Source organism: Lepidochelys kempii, chromosome 1 (assembly GCF_965140265.1).
Source record: "Lepidochelys kempii isolate rLepKem1 chromosome 1, rLepKem1.hap2, whole genome shotgun sequence".
Classification (NCBI taxonomy): Eukaryota; Metazoa; Chordata; order Testudines; family Cheloniidae; genus Lepidochelys; species Lepidochelys kempii.
In genome coordinates, this window is record NC_133256.1 from 4,050,198 (window position 1) to 4,064,038 (window position 13,841).

General features: G+C 46.4%; 1 protein-coding gene across 1 annotated transcript; it reads right to left on the minus strand.

The window, feature by feature from the left end:
• Positions 1-3,270: 3,270 nt before the first annotated feature.
• Positions 3,271-4,738, minus strand: LOC140918017 (olfactory receptor 52P1-like). Its single transcript, XM_073361586.1, has 2 exons — positions 4,695-4,738; positions 3,271-4,273 (listed from the first exon to the last, which is right to left on the minus strand). Exon 2 carries the CDS (start codon positions 4,225-4,227, stop codon positions 3,271-3,273), a length of 957 nt encoding a protein of 318 aa, XP_073217687.1. The 5' UTR covers positions 4,228-4,273; positions 4,695-4,738.
• Positions 4,739-13,841: the final 9,103 nt, after the last annotated feature.

A 13,841-nucleotide genomic window follows, 5' to 3' on the forward strand; every position in this document is an offset into this window, starting at 1 on the left:
TAATCTCCGTCTGGTTCTGTGATTGTTTCTGTCTGCTGTATAATTAATTTTTCTGGGTGTAAACTAATTAAGGTGGTGGGATATAATTGGTTGGCTAATCATATTACAATATGTTAGGATTGGTTAGTTAAATTTCAGTAAAATGATTGGTTAAGATTGGTTCAGATTACCTCCATATATCCTAATTGTTCAAAGGGAGCTGCCATTTGGTTGGCACAGCAATGGACCTGGGTTTCCGCTAGAAAAAAAGGGACTCGGCTGGACACCTATGGGATGGTGCAAATAGCGTGGCTGCAATCTACAATATCCATAAAGGTCAGCAACATGAGGAAAATTTGGGACAGTTGAAAAAAGCCACGGGCCTTCTTGCTGGAGCACAGCTAGCCCAGGTTCAGGCTGGTGTTGGTGAATTGTATGTTATCTCCTCCCTTAGTTCAATGACCCAAAAGCTGTGAACAGAGATGGTACTGGGTATCACCAGCACTGGAAAGGCATTGCAGTGGGATCAGGCTTGTTCGGAGGTTCAGGATTTTCTAAATGACCAGCTCACGGCCATTCAGAGGGATCTTGAACATCAAGCTTGGCCTACTGCCCTTACAAATACCTCAGGAGTGCCATCTAATCTGTGGCCGTGGAGACATACTTGGAGATTTTCTGAGTGGAAATGCAAACGTTCACAGTGCTCCTTCCAAGCATACGGGCAGGTCGGAGGGGTATGGGCTCCCACCTACTGAATCCTGCCGGGTCCGTGGGGAGAATGCATGTAGGGTTGGATAATTCACCAAGACATTTGGAAACTTGAACTACCTGGTATGCCCAACCAATTTGTAGTCAGTGCTCCTGAAATAACGCCCGGCATTTGGGGAAGGACTGGAAGCAAATGGACACTCTGGCCATTAGAACCCCCTCAACTTCAGTGTATACATAAACTAAAACCAGGAGAGGTTGTCACGGTTCATAACAACATTTGTTGGGAGGGTATGGAACACGGGACTACCCTGACAGGACATCTACGTTTCCAAGCTAATAATAGCTGTGTGCACGTTAAGACCACTATCTTAAATGACATACATTTTAATCTCACCACAGCTGCAGGCAATCATATCATTTACTGGCCTGTGGATAAAACTCTACAATTAGCCCTTAGGTTCCAGATATGCTTTAACTGGACTGCTTTAGCGCCTGACCAATTCCAAAACTTGCTTTCAATCCTACCAAAGGTTCAGAAAATTTCCAAATTACAGGGGCAAATTTAAATGCTCCAAAATATATATCAAGCTGAAAAAATGCCTTTTATACTGCCTATAGAATGTCTACTTTGTGTACCCAGGCTTTGTGTACCCAGGCTAATGTGTTGTGTTTTGTGAATGTGGAGGACCCAAGTAGGCCTAAGCGTCTCAAGTAGGCCTAAAACTTTGGTCAAGCTAACTGTGTATATAAAGCATAAGAAGAAAGTGTGGAAAATTCCATTAAGGGGCAATTGCAAAACAGCACAGCTTAAGAAATGTAACCATAACCACTAGAAGTTAAAAAAAAAAAAAACATTAACTGCAAAGAAAACACCTGTCAATAACAGAAAAAGCTTGTTTTTGCAAAACTTCAAGTAAGGCAAAGCTACTGTTAAAGCTTGCACTATATGCCAAATAAGGAAAATGCTGTTGAAGGAAGTGGGTTTGATAAATTGTGGTTTTCAGCAATATAAGCTCCTGTATTTTCTGTTTACAGCAGGGCAGCTCTGGCTGACTCTCCCTGTATGCGCATGCTTGAATAAAGGGACCTCAGGTTTGTTCTGATCCAAACACAATGCATGGTTAATTTTTCCATGACAACACCTACTTCTGACATCTTTGAGAACTGGAATGCTTACTGTGTATTTTGAAAGTTCCCACTAAAAGTGACTTAAAAATTGACTGCATACCGTGGTAAGTTATTGCACTCCAAAGCGTTGTCATAGTTTATCACAGCAGTCTGGTACCCGGGTATTTCAGAACCCGCGACAGGGGCACCTTAATTATTTCACTTCAGGTGGTGTCAGGAATAAATCAATTGGAACACAGCAATTCTGTCTGATCAAGGAATAAATCCAAGTAAGCTTGTTCTTGTCTAACACTGCAATTTATTAGATTTAAGCACACACAGACATAAGCAGTAGGTCTAGAACATCCCAGATATTTACCTAACAGCTGGAACGGTATAGAGTAATTAACAGAGGGTCCGCAGTGGCCAGTTGCACTCCCACCAGGGATAAAGAGTGTCTGGAAAAATCTCTCTCAATCAATCTCAAGATGGCTTCGGAGGACTGCTCCAAATTACACTGTATTAGCTAATTTTGTATAATTTCTACAAAACACATAGGTCATAGTGACTCCTACTGGATCACCAGTTTTCCTAACTTTCAATAAACTTGTAATATCAGAGGCATCTAGACTCAAGGTTATCATCCATTTATATTCTTTCATTCGCACATATTTATTTGTTTGTCCACTCCTCTCATTATGATTACCAGAAACTGCCAGCTAGATTTTGACCTTGCATCTAAAAGCCTGCTTTCCAATTAACCCTTAATTATGTGGTCTTTTATTTTATTAATTCATAGTGACTGAATGTACATCATATAGTTGCAGTTGGCTTGATCACATTCTGGGATAAACACCCTTCAAATCCAGGGTAACACAGTCCATTTCTCAAAAACACACAGTTTCATGACTCTCACCAATAAGCTCTAGTACAATATCCTTAATTCCTGCTGCAACTTTCCCATATTAAAACTTTCCAGCTGAATTACCTGGTTTATCTTCCAGATTTTCTGAAGGATTGCAAGTAGAAAAAACAGGTAAATTTTGCTCTCCAAATCACTGTACATATGATAAAGAAGTTCAGCATTGTAGTTGCTTTCTTTGTCTTTGTCTCTCAGAAAGTGTAGCTTTGTTTCATTAAACTGATCAAGAACCCTGTACATGCAGGGTCTAATGGAAAGCCACCTTGCTTCAGAAAGCTGATGAATATTCTGGTGGTCTGGAAACCACAGAAAGGCCACCGTGTGTGGAGATGGGGGCTGATAGGTGACACTGAAAGGGATTAGGTGATGGTCAGGGAGGGGGAACTCAGCAATGGAGAGAGCAGTTCTTGGTGATGGAATGATAAGATAATTGGTGTGAAGAAGTTCTCAGGCTGTGAACTTCCACAATACTGAGCTCACCCAAACTGGGACAGAGCACCCTTGATTAATGAGGAGATATTATTTTCCTCTCTTGTCATGCAGGTTTAAAATCAGTGGCCTCCAGGCAACCATATCCTGCATGTGTATTTGCCCACTTTTTCACGAAGCTCTTTGGTTTTCACCGCATAAATGATAGGGTTGAACATGGGGGGGAGGAGGAAATAGAGGTTGGCCAAGATGATGTGAATATGGGGAGCGATGCTCTGACCGAACCGGTGTGTCAGAGTGGAGAAGAGTAAGGGAGAATAAGACATAAGAATCACACAGATGTGGGCTGTGCAGGTGTTGAGTGCTTTTTGGTTGACTTTCTTAGAGGAAATTCTGAGGACAGCCCTCATGATCAGACTGTAGGACAGGGCAATGAGGGTCAGGTCTAACCCGATGACTAGAAATGCCATCACCAAGCCGTACATATTGTTGACTGTGATGTCCCCACACGATATCTTCACCACAGCCATGTGGTCACAGTACGTGTGGGGGATAATGCGGTTCACACAGAATGGCAGCCTGCTCAGGAGCATGGGCAGGGGCAGGATGAAGAAAACAGCTCTCATCAAACCCACAAGCCCTAGCTTAGCTATTCGTGTGTTGGTGAGGATGGTGGCATATCTCAGAGGGTTACATATGGCAATGTAACGATCAAAGGCCATTGTCACGAGGACTGCTGAGTGCATCATAGAAACTCCGTGAAGGAAGAATGTCTGGGTGAGGCAGCCACCCACAGTAATGTCTTTCAAATTAAACCAAAATATACACAGTACCTTTGGCACAACAGACGTAGACGTGCCAATGTCTGTGAGCGCCAGCATGCAGAGTAGCAGGTACATTGGCTTGTGCAGTGTCTGCTCTTTTCCTACAACAAACAAAACCATGAAATTTCCCAACAGGCCGATAATGTAGAATGTAGAGAAAGGGATGGAAATCCAGGCATGGGCGGCTTCCAAGCCAGGGATGCCTATTAGGATGAATGTTAAAGGGTCAGAGGGGGTGAGGTTGAAAACTGCCATGAGGTAGTCGATTCTTTGATCGGGCTCAGAAATGCTCAATGTGCCTGTGAAGGGAGAGAAGCAGAGCAAGTCGGTTACACGCTTTATAATAAATATTGCGGTAAATGTTTTATAATTATTAAAAATCTAGGAAAGGAGGTGAGATGGCAATATTTACAGATGGCACCACATTATTTAGTTCATAGTCAAGTCCAGAGAAGTCTTCAGAGGGAGCCCATATCAATAACTGCAATGTGTCTGCCCCCTGGAGGGAAAAGCTTGAAATCCTCATAGACCTTAAAGTTTCTAATTTAACTTTATGAACTCAGGACAGTGACCTGGGTGTCTTGGTACACAGCTCTGTGAAACCCTGCTCAAAGTTCAATCATGGACAGAAATAAACCAAATCATTGGGATCCAGGAGGAGTGGATTGGGAAATCATACAGAAAATACAATGGCATGAGATCAGTCAGTCAATATTTCTCCCTCCTCTGGATTCCTCTGTGTAGTACTGGGCACCCTTCTCACACAGGATATTGCAGAACTAGAAGGAGCTCCGGGAAGGGCAACACGAATGATCAAGGGCCCAGGGAAACTCTCATATGGAACAGGTTGAAAAGACTGGAACTGTTACGTTAGAAAGGAGATAAATTAGAGGGGACATGAGAAATGTCTATAAATTTTTGACTGGTAGTGAGTAGATAGGAAATGTGTTCTCCCTGTCTCCTACCTCAAGATCAAGAGGACATTCAATTAAACTGAAAGGTGGAGAATTCAAAATAGATAAAAAAGAGTGCTTTCTTAATTTGATGCCTTATTAGACTGAGGAACTCATTGCCACAAGAGGTAGCTAAGGCCATGAGGTAATCAAGAATCAGAAAGGGTTTGGACATTTGCATGGACAGTAAGACTATCCAGTTACAGTAGTCACACACAAAAAGTTTTGGAAAGCCTATACGCTGAAGTGTTTCAGGGCACAAGTCAATCTCTAGCTGTTAAAAATTAGGGTGACACCCTCATGGTGTTAAATTCATCCCCCCATCAACCCACTGCTTGTTTTTTTACACCTTCTATGGCAGCACCTGGGGCTGTCACTGTCAGAGAGAGGACACTGGACTAGATGGACCATAGGTCTGATCCACGATGCAATTCCTATGTTGGGCTATGACTTTGTGCTCAACAGAATAGGCACTAGGGGCACAATGGGTCTTGGTATTTAGGGCTACAGGCCTGCACCTCCGTTACTTGACCTGTTTCTTTTGGTGAGACACTGTCTTGCAGGCATCCAGCTTTGTCTAACAGATAAGTTGCAGGTGTTAACTGACAAGTGTAAGCAGAGACAGGTGTCAGCAATTCAGCTGCTCACCCTTCTCATGCCTGAATATTGATGAAGTTTTCAAATGACACTACGATTGGGGGATTGTAAATAATGAAAAGGACAGGTCACTTATTCAGAGCAATCTGGATTGTTTGGTAAACTGGGACGAAGCAAACAAGATGTGTTCTAATATAGCCATGTAGATATCTATATATAGGAACAAAGATTGTGGGCGATGTTTACAGGATGGAGGACTATTGTGGGAAGTTTAATGTATCTGAACAAGATATGGGGGTGTGCAGGGATAATTAGCTAAACATGATCTCCCAGTGTGACCCTGGATGATAGCCAGAGGAATCTCAAGGAGAGGTAGAGAAGTTATTTTACCTTTCTATTTGGCACTGGTGCGACTGCTGCTGGAATCCTGTCTCCAGTTCTGATGTCCATAATTAAAGATGGATGTTGATACACTGAAGACAGTTCAGAGAAAAATCACAAGAATTATTAAAAGATTAGAAAACCTGCCTTATAGTGATAGACTTAAAGATCTCAGTCTATTTAGTTTAATAAAGATAGGTCAGGGGTGACTTGAAAACAGTCTGTAAGTACCTACATGGGGAACCGATACTTAATAATAGTCCTTTCAGCCTAGCACACGGAGGTGTAACAGGATACAATGGCTGGAAGATGAAGTTAAAGAAATTCTGATTGGGAATAAGGTTTACATTTTTTAACAATAATAATTAACTACTGGAAAAATTTACCAAGGATCTTGGCAGATCCTTCATCACTGAGAATTTTTAAATCATTGTTGGATGTTTCTCTAATGGATCTTGTGTCGAAATATTTTGGGGGAAATTCTTAGGCCTGTGTTATTCAGACCAGATGATCACTACAGACCCTTCTGGCCTTGGAATCTATGAACATGTCCCGGGGAGTCCTCATTTTGCCTCCAAGCTTGTACGTGAGTTTACTGGAGGCATTTTTTCTATTCATGACAATGTGAATTTAGCCTGAAAGGGAGAAATTCTCAAGTGACTGTGGCACCTCGGAAATGTTACACTAGATATATATTTCATGAGGCTGAAGGATTCCGCGAGACACTGCATGGATGAACATTTTAGGTGAAAAAAATAATGACTTCAGCCCTGAAATCTCTGCATTGAGGAATGAATGTACAACTCTCACCATTAATGACAAACAGATCTGGCTAGCAAATGGTCCCAGATAATCCTCCATTTAATGTCTGTGTCCCAGTGGCTCTCTGTTTCAGTCAGCTTCAGTGGTTCCTGCATGTGACAGCTGTATTGATCTAGGCCCTCACATGTCCCACAGTTGTCCACTCTCGTTATATAATGTGCAAACTTAGCTTGTAAGTTGTTCCTGTGTAGCTGTCCTTGAAGCACCATGTGGTGTGTATGGGTATAACCAGAGAAGCCTCACAGGTGCCTGCCTTGGCATTTGCCCCTAGTGAGATTTCTCACCAGTGAGACACAGTCTCTAATTACCCCCAAACCAAGCATGCCGGTGTAATGGGAGGCACCTCACCCCCTGCAGTGAAAGAGTTTTTGAAAGCGTGGGGTGGCTCAGAGGTTGCAGGATCCACGGATGACTGGAGAGCATGGAGAAGACACTGGCAAGCAGGATGCTGTTGGAATTGGGCAGCCTGGAAGGGGACGAAGAGTACGGACAGGGACTCATAGAATGATGGGAGATTGAAGCAGCTGAGGAGCAAAGTGTGACTGGTCTCCCCCGGGTTGCCAGCTGGAACTGGAGTTACACTGAGGCTTCGGACTCAACAGCGTGGGCTCCCTCTCTCAGTGTGCTGCTGGGACAAGCTGCAGACCCACTCCTCATTATACACCTCCACCAGCATTCACACATGCAGGCTGTCTGATCAGCCATTGCATGAACCAACCATAGAGAAAAGAAAAGGAGTACTTGTGGCACCTTAGAGACTAACCAATTTATTTGAGCATAAGCTTTCGTGAGCTACAGCTCACTTCATCGGATGCATATCGTGGAAACTGCAGCAGACTTTATATATACACAGAGAATATGAAACAATACCTCCTCCCACCCACTGTCCTGCTGGTAATAGCTTATCTAAAGTGATCATCAGGTGGGCCATTTCCAGCACAAATCCAGGTTTTCTCACCCTCCACCCCCCCACACAAATTCACTCTCCTGCTGGTGATAGCCCATCCAAAGTGACAACTCTTTACACAATGTGCATGACAATCAAGTTGGGCTATTTCCTGCACAAATCCAGGTTTTCTCACACCCCCCCCACCCCCATACACACACAAACTCACTCTAGTTTGTGTGTGTATGGGGGTAGGGGGGATGTGAGAAAACCTGGATTTGTGCTGGAAATGGCCCACCTGATGATCACTTTAGATAAGCTATTACCAGCAGGACAGTGGGGTGGGAGGAGGTATTGTTTCATACTCTCTGTGTATATATAAAGTCTGCTGAAGTTTCCACGGTATGCATCCGATGAAGTGAGCTGTAGCTCACGAAAGCTTATGCTCAAATAAATTGGTTAGTCTCTAAGCCCTGATCTACACTAGGACTTTAGGTCGAATTTAGCAGCGTTAAATCGATTTAAACCTGCACCCGTCCACACAATGAAGCCCTTTATTTCGACTTAAAGGGCTCTTAAAATCGATTTCCTTACTCCACCCCTGACAAGTGGATTAGCGCTTAAATCGACGTTGCCGGCTCGAATTTGGGGTACTGTGGACACAATTCGATGGTATTGGCCTCCGGGAGCTATCCCAGAGTGCTCCATTCTGACCGCTCTGGACAGCACTCTCAACTCAGATGCACTGGCCAGGTAGACAGGAAAAGAACCGCGAACTTTTGAATCTCATTTCCTGTTTGGCCAGCGTGGCAAGCTGCAGGTGACCATGCAGAGCTCATCAGCACAGGTGACCATGATGGAGTCCCAGAATCGCAAAAGAGCTCCAGCATGGACCGAACGGGAGGTACGGGATCTGATCGCTGTTTGGGGAGAGGAATCCGTGCTATCAGAACTCCGTTCCAGTTTTCGAAATGCCAAAACCTTTGTCAAAATCTCCCAGGGCATGAAGGACAGAGGCCATAACAGGGACCCGAAGCAGTGCCACGTGAAACTGAAGGAGCTGAGGCAAGCCTACCAGAAAACCAGAGAGGCGAACAGCCGCTCTGGGTCAGAGCCCCAAACATGCCGCTTCGATGATGAGCTGCATGCCATTTTAGGGGGTTCAGCCACCACTACCCCAGCCATGTTGTTTGACTCCTTCAATGGAGATGGAGGCAATACGGAAGTAGGTTTTGGGGACAAAGAAGATGATGATGAGGAGGAGGTTGTAGATAGCTCACAGCAAGCAAGCGGAGAAACCGGTTTTCCCGACAGCCAGGAACTGTTTCTCACCCTAGACCTGGAGCCAGTACCCCCCGAACCCACCCAAGGCTGCCTCCTGGACCCAGCAGGCGGAGAAGGGACCTCTGGTGAGTGTACCTTTTAAAATGCTATACATGGTTTAAAAGCAAGCATGTGAAAGGATTACTTTGCCCTGGAATTTGCGGTTCTCCTAGATGTAGTCCTAAAGCCTTTGCAAAAGGTTTCTGGGGAGGGCAGCCTTATTTCGTCCTTCATGGTAGGACACTTTACCACTCCAGGCCAGTAACACGTACTCGGGAATCACTGTAGAACAAAGCATTGCAGTGTATGTTTGCTGGCATTCAACCAAAATCCGTTCTTTATCTCTCTGTGTTATCCTCAGGAGAGTGAGATATAATTCATGGTCACCTGGTTGAAATAGAGTGCTTTTCTTCTGGGGACACTCAGAGGAGCCCATTCCTGCTGGGCTGTTTGCCTGTGGCTAAACAGAAATGATCCCCGCTGTTAGCCACAGGGAGGGGGGAGGGTTGAGGGGGTAGTCACGCGGTGGGAGGAGGCAAAATGTGACCTTGTAACGAAAGCACATGTGCTATGTAGGTAATGTTAACAGCAAGGTTTACCCTGAAAGAGTGTAGTGACTGTTTTATAAAATGTGTATTTTTAAATACCGCTGTCCCTTTTTTTTTCTCCACCAGCTGCATGTGTTTCAATGATCACAGGATCTTCTCCTTCCCAGAGGCTAGTGAAGCTTAGAAAGAAAAAAAAACGCACTCGCGATGAAATGTTCTCCGAGCTCATGCTGTCCTCCCACACTGACAGAGCACAGACGAATGCGTGGAGGCAAATAATGTCAGAGTGCAGGAAAGCACAAAATGACCGGGAGGAGAGGTGGAGGGCTGAAGAGAGTAAGTGGCGGGCTGAAGAGAGTAAGTGGCGGGCTGAAGACAGGGCTGAAGCTCAAATGTGGCGGCAGCGTGATGAGAGGAGGCAGGATTCAATGCTGAGGCTGCTGCAGGACCAAACCAGTATGCTCCAGTGTATGGTTGAGCTGCAGCAAAGGCAGCTGGAGCACAGACTGCCACTGCTGCCCCTCTGTAACCAACCGCCCTCCTCCCCAAGTTCCATAGCCTCCACACCCAGACGCCCAAGAACGCGGTGGGGGGGCCTCCGGCCAACCAGCCACTCCACCACAGAGGATTGCCCCCAAAAAAGAAGGATGTCATTCAATAATTTTTAAAGTTGTAAACTTTTAAAGTGCTGTGCTTAAAGTGCTGTGTGGCATTTTCCTTCCCTCCTCCACCACCCCTCCTGGGCTACCTTGGTAGTCATCTCCCTATTTGTGTGATGAATGAATAACGAATGCATGACTGTGAAGCAGCAATGACTTTATTGCCTCTGCAAGCAATGATTAAAGGGAGGAGGGGAGGGTGGTTAGCTTACAGGGAAGTAGAGTGAACCAAGGGACGGGGGGGTTCATCAAGGAGAAACAAACAGAACTTTCACACCGTAGCCTGGCCAGTCATGAAACTGGTTTTCAAAGCTTCTCTGATGCGTACCGCGCCCTCCTGTGCTCTTCTAACCGCCCTGGTGTCTGGCTGCGTGTAACCAGCAGCTAGGCAATTTGCCTCAACCTCCCATCCTGCCATAAACGTCTCCCCCTTACTCTCACAGATATTGTGGAGCACACAGCAAGCAGTAATAACAGTGGGAATATTGGTTTAGCTGAGGTCTAAGCGAGTCAGTAAACTGCGCCAGCGCGCCTTTAAACGTCCAAATGCACATTCTACCACCATTCTGCACTTGCTCAGCCTGTAGTTGAACAGCTCCTGACTACTGTCCAGGCTGCCTGTGTACGGCTTCATGAGCCATGGCATTAAGGGGTAGGCTGGGTCCCCAAGGATACATATAGGCATTTCAACATCCCCAACAGTTATTTTCTGGTCTGGGAATAAAGTCCCTTCCTGCAGCTTTTGAAACAGACCGGAGTTCCTGAAGATGCGAGCATCATGCACCTTTCCCGGCCATCCCACGTTGATGTTGGTGAAACATCCCTTGTGATCCACCAGAACTTGCAGCACCATTGAAAAGTACCCCGTGTGGTTTATGTACTCGGCGGCTTGGTGCTCCGGTGCCAAGATAGGGATATGGGTTCCGTCTATAGCCCCACCACAGTTAGGGAATCCCATTGCAGCAAAGCCATCCACTATGACCTGCACATTTCCCAGGGTCACTACCCTTGATATCAGCAGATCTTTGATTGCGTGAGCTACTTGCATCACAGCAGCCCCCACAGTAGATTTGCCCACTCCAAATTGATTCCCAACTGACCGGTAGCTGTCTGGCGTTGCAAGCTTCCACAGGGCTATCGCCACTCGCTTCTCAACTGTGAGGGCTGCTCTCATCTTGGTATTCATGCACTTCAGGGCAGGGGAAAGCAAGTCACAAAGTTCCATGAAACTGCCCCTACGCATGCGAAAGTTTCGCAGCCACTGGGAATCGTCTCAGACCTGCAACACTATGCGGTCCCACCAGTCTGTGCTTGTTTCCCGAGCCCAGAATCGGCGTTCCACAGCATGAACCTGCCCCATTAGCACCATGATGCATGCATTGGCAGGGCCCATGCTTTCAGAGAAATCTGTGTCCATGTCCTGATCACTCACGGGACCGCGCTGACGTCGCCTCCTCGCCCGGTATCGTGTTGCCATGTTCTGGTGCTGCATATACTGCTGGATAATGCGTGTGGTGGTTAATGTGCTCCTAATTGCCAAAATGAGCTCAGCGGCCTCCATGCTTGCCTTGGTATGGCGTCCGCACAAAAAAAAGGCGCGGAACGATTGTCTGTCGTTGCTCTGACGGAGGGAGGGGCGACTGACGACACGGCTTACAGGGTTGGCTTCAGGGAGCTAAAATCAACAAAGGGTGTGCCTGTACATCAAGGAGTATTTCAGGCAGGACTGCACGGAGGGTTCCAATAAGAAATGGTGCACCTAAGTTATCGTTGTTATTGGAACAAGGAGGTTAGCCTGGCCTCTGATTGATACATGGCTAGATTTACCTCGCTGCACCTTCTCTGTGAGTGACTGCAGTGTGATCTAGACAGGGGAGGAGGCAAATGAGTACAAAACAAATCTGGTCTATTTCTTGTTCTGACCCACTCCATCTATCTTTTACATCTTTGGCTGGCAGCAGACGGTGCAGAAGGACTGCATGCCATCCACATCTCATGGCTGCTCGGCAGAAGATGGTACAGTATGACTGCTAGCCATCTTCATCTCTTGCCTGCCTGGCATAAGATGGTACAATACGACTGCTAGCAATCCTCATCTCTTGCCTGCCTGGCAGAAGATGGTACAGTACGACTGCTATCAGTCCGTATCGCCTGCCCGCTCACCATAAGACGGTTCAATAGGACTGACTGCAGGACTAAAGAGAATGACCTGCTCAAGTCACTCCAAATTTAGTCCCTGCGCCCATGTCTGCCCAGGCGCTCCTGATCGACCTCACAGAGGCGACCAGGAGCACCTCAGACATGACGATGACGGCTACCAGTCGTACTGTACCGTCTGCTGCCACAAGGCAAGGGGTTGCTGCTACTGTGTAGCAATGCCGTACCGCGTCTGCCAGCACCCAGGAGACATAGGGTGACGGTTACCTGAGCGGGCTCCATGCTTGCCGTGGTATGGCGTCTGCACAGGTAACTCAGGAAAAAAGGCGCGAAATGATTGTCTGCCCTTGCTTTCACGGGGGGAGGGAGGGAACGGGGGCCTGACGATATGTACCCAGAACCACCCGCGACAATGTTTTACCCCCATCAGGCATTGGGATCTCAACCCAGAATTCCAGTGGGCAGCGGAGACTGCGGGAACTGTGGGATAGCTACCCACAGTGCAACGCTCTGGAAGTCGACGCTTGCCTCGGTACTGTGGAAGCACTCTGCCGAGTTAATGCACTTAATGCACTTAGAGCATTTTCTGTGGGGACACACACACTCGAATATATAAAACCGATTTCTAAAAAACCGACTTCTATAAATTTGACCTAATTTCGTAGTGTAGACATACCCTAAGGTGCCACAAGTACTCCTTTTCTTTTTGCGAATACAGACTAACACGGCTGTTACTCTGAAACCAACCATAGAGAGGCTACAGTCAAAATAACCACCAGCTCCCTCACTTAGGACCTCAGAGATGTAGCAACCTGCCCTGGTCCAAACTCTGGCCAGTATGAATTTATTACCCGTTTCACCCCTCCCTCCATGTGCCATCTTACATGACCCCTCTCACATAAAATGTACCATAATTATGCTATCATCATATCATAATAATATCAGTGTGAAGAATATGCGGTGCAGTGTCACACTTTATACTATTTAAATGCCTGAAGTTACACAACAACAACAACAACAATTGGAAACAAAAACTGAGTACAAATTGTGACACACAGGCTGCAGTTCTGTGGCTTCCCAAGGCAAAGAGACCTTGAGACCCCCACCAAACACAGTCAGGGCCAGGAAAGGTCCAGTGCTGGCCTAGGACCAACAATCAAAAGAAAAATTTAATTTCAGCAGTGTTGCTCACCTATTCCTGTACACCCCATGCCTGGCCCCATAACCATCAGCACTGCCCGCTTCTCTGTGTACACCTCACTCCCTCCTACCCCCACAACCCAAAGCACTGTCCATCTGCCTGTGTACATCGCACACATGCCTCACAATCCCCAGTGCTGGCCACTTGTCCATGCAGGTCCCCCACCACCTCAACTTCCAGCCCTGCCCCGCAGTCATACCTCTCACCCAGGACCAAAACCAGGTTCCTGCCTGCAAAGGGGAAGCAAGGAGATCAGCCTGAACTGCCTTTCTGGGGGCAAACGAAACCCCAGCATCAGCTCTGCCTGTGCAGGGAAGGAGAGAGAAACAGACCCTGGGTGAG

Bases quoted from the DNA above. Each gene is read 5' to 3' on its own strand.
- LOC140918017 (XM_073361586.1), bottom strand. From the start codon at position 4,227: ATGGCAGTTTTCAACCTCACCCCCTCTGACCCTTTAACATTCATCCTA.